Source organism: Austrofundulus limnaeus, unplaced genomic scaffold (assembly GCF_001266775.1).
Source record: "Austrofundulus limnaeus strain Quisiro unplaced genomic scaffold, Austrofundulus_limnaeus-1.0 Scaffold309, whole genome shotgun sequence".
Lineage (NCBI taxonomy): Eukaryota > Metazoa > Chordata > Actinopteri > Cyprinodontiformes > Rivulidae > Austrofundulus > Austrofundulus limnaeus.
The window spans coordinates 79,757-81,471 of record NW_013952711.1 but is presented as its reverse complement, the minus strand read 5'-3'; the positions used below and the strand labels follow the sequence as shown (position 1 = coordinate 81,471).

The window sequence follows — 1,715 nt, the reverse complement described above, 5'->3', positions numbered from 1 at the left end:
GGACAGAAAGGCAGATGTGGCAGTGGAAGGTGTCAAAGCAGTTTGGAGAGAAAAACAAAGTAAAGAACAAAATAAAAAGAAAACGATTAATCGATTATTAAATTAGTCATCGATTATTTAATAATCGATTAGTCGTCGACTAATCGTGGCAGCCCTACATGAAATAACAAACCAAACCCCAGAGTGAACATACAGGTGCACATAGCATGTAGCAACATATCCATACTGTGCAGGGTTCTGCATATTATTGCTTCCATTGGAAGTACATGCATATAAAAGAGTTTAACATTAATTTTTTTATTATGAAAAACTTGATTTCCTGAGTGATCATTTCTTCTTGTGTTTTTGGAACTTGCCAAGTAAATTAAGGAGCTGAAGTAAAAGGAAAACAGAGATGTCAGCTGAATTATTCCTTCAATATTATCCGTCAATATTTGTCTATGTTTTAAAGCTCTGTTAAGACGATAAACCATCAGTAAATTGATAAAGTTGAAACTCAGTTATGTTTTTACTGATTGTGACAAAAATATTAAGACACCTCATCAGCCTGAAAGTGGAAACTTGGAGATCCGAAAGGGAACATGTGACGCTGACAGTTTTAACGTGYTTCAATAACCTTCACATTCACGTCTGTAGACATCTTTTCCCACTAACAGCTCTTTGAGGATCAYCTTTGTGCCAAAGTACTATTTTGCCTCTCAAACTATTAATATTAACAATTTTTATAGATGTAACTAAACAGTTGTGAGCAGACAGTTTTTCACTTAAGTCAGCTTAGCAGAAACACAGTTTTCTTCTGTTGGTTGTAACCTACATGTGTGTGTTTGTGTTTCAACGSCAGGAGAAAGCCATCAGTATCTGGGAGTCCAAAGGCTTCTTCATAGACCTGGAGCCTCTGCCTGGAGGAGTGGAGGCGGTGAAAGAGATGGCCAGGATGGATGAGTAAGTCCTGAAGATGTGCTGCGCTCAGTAGATAAACAAGAAGTTTGGCTGCTGCTGACGTAGCAGAGATGAGATACACTTTGGCCCTTTGAGATTGTGCAATGTGCACGCAGTAGAATGAGCCGGGGGAGCTTGTTAGATGGCGTAAACGGCATGAATCGTTCTGGTAATGGTGCGATAGTGTGCATAATTAAGGACCCAGCAGTTTGGCTCTAAGAGCAGAAGCAGTAAAATAGTTCCTTTGGAGTTGCTAAAAACGTAACATCTTGTAGTTCTGTTTCACTCGTTCATGTGGTCGTGTGGACAAAACCCGACGTGAGCTGAAAAAAAAGTCATTCAGGTGTAGACTTGATGGGTGAGGTGGGCCAGCAGTGTGAAAGCACAAAGACGGGGAGGCAGAGACTTGCGGGAGAGAATTTTTTWATTTTTTTTACTGTCAGCAGGGGAGTCTATCAGTGTTGATGTGCRAACGCCATCGTGTGGGATGCAGGTTTTCACGGGAAGTTCTGTAAATCGTTGAAGCAGTATTGAGAGGGTCTGCAAGTGAGCTCTYCTGCAGCAGGTAGTTTGGCAATCAAATTAAAATCACATCCACAGCTGCCAACTTACTTCACAAAACACTGCTGTGGAATTAATGCAAKAACTGCAACAGGTGAGGTCAGTTTATTGTTTGGACTCTAGGGGGCAGCAAAAACAACTACAAACACGAGCATGAATAAACTTAGGTCGTATTCAGACCTGATAATTTGCTCCGCTTTAAACGAACCAGAGTT

General features: G+C 40.6%; 1 protein-coding gene across 1 annotated transcript in view; it reads left to right on the top strand.

Moving 5' to 3' along the window:
* Positions 1-1,715, top strand: part of nt5m (5',3'-nucleotidase, mitochondrial) — a 7,325-nt gene that overhangs the window by 1,391 nt on the left and 4,219 nt on the right. The window contains 2 exon segments of the mRNA XM_014021879.1: positions 842-1,001; positions 1,263-1,273. Of these exon segments, the coding sequence (XP_013877333.1) occupies positions 842-1,001; positions 1,263-1,273 (171 nt within the window).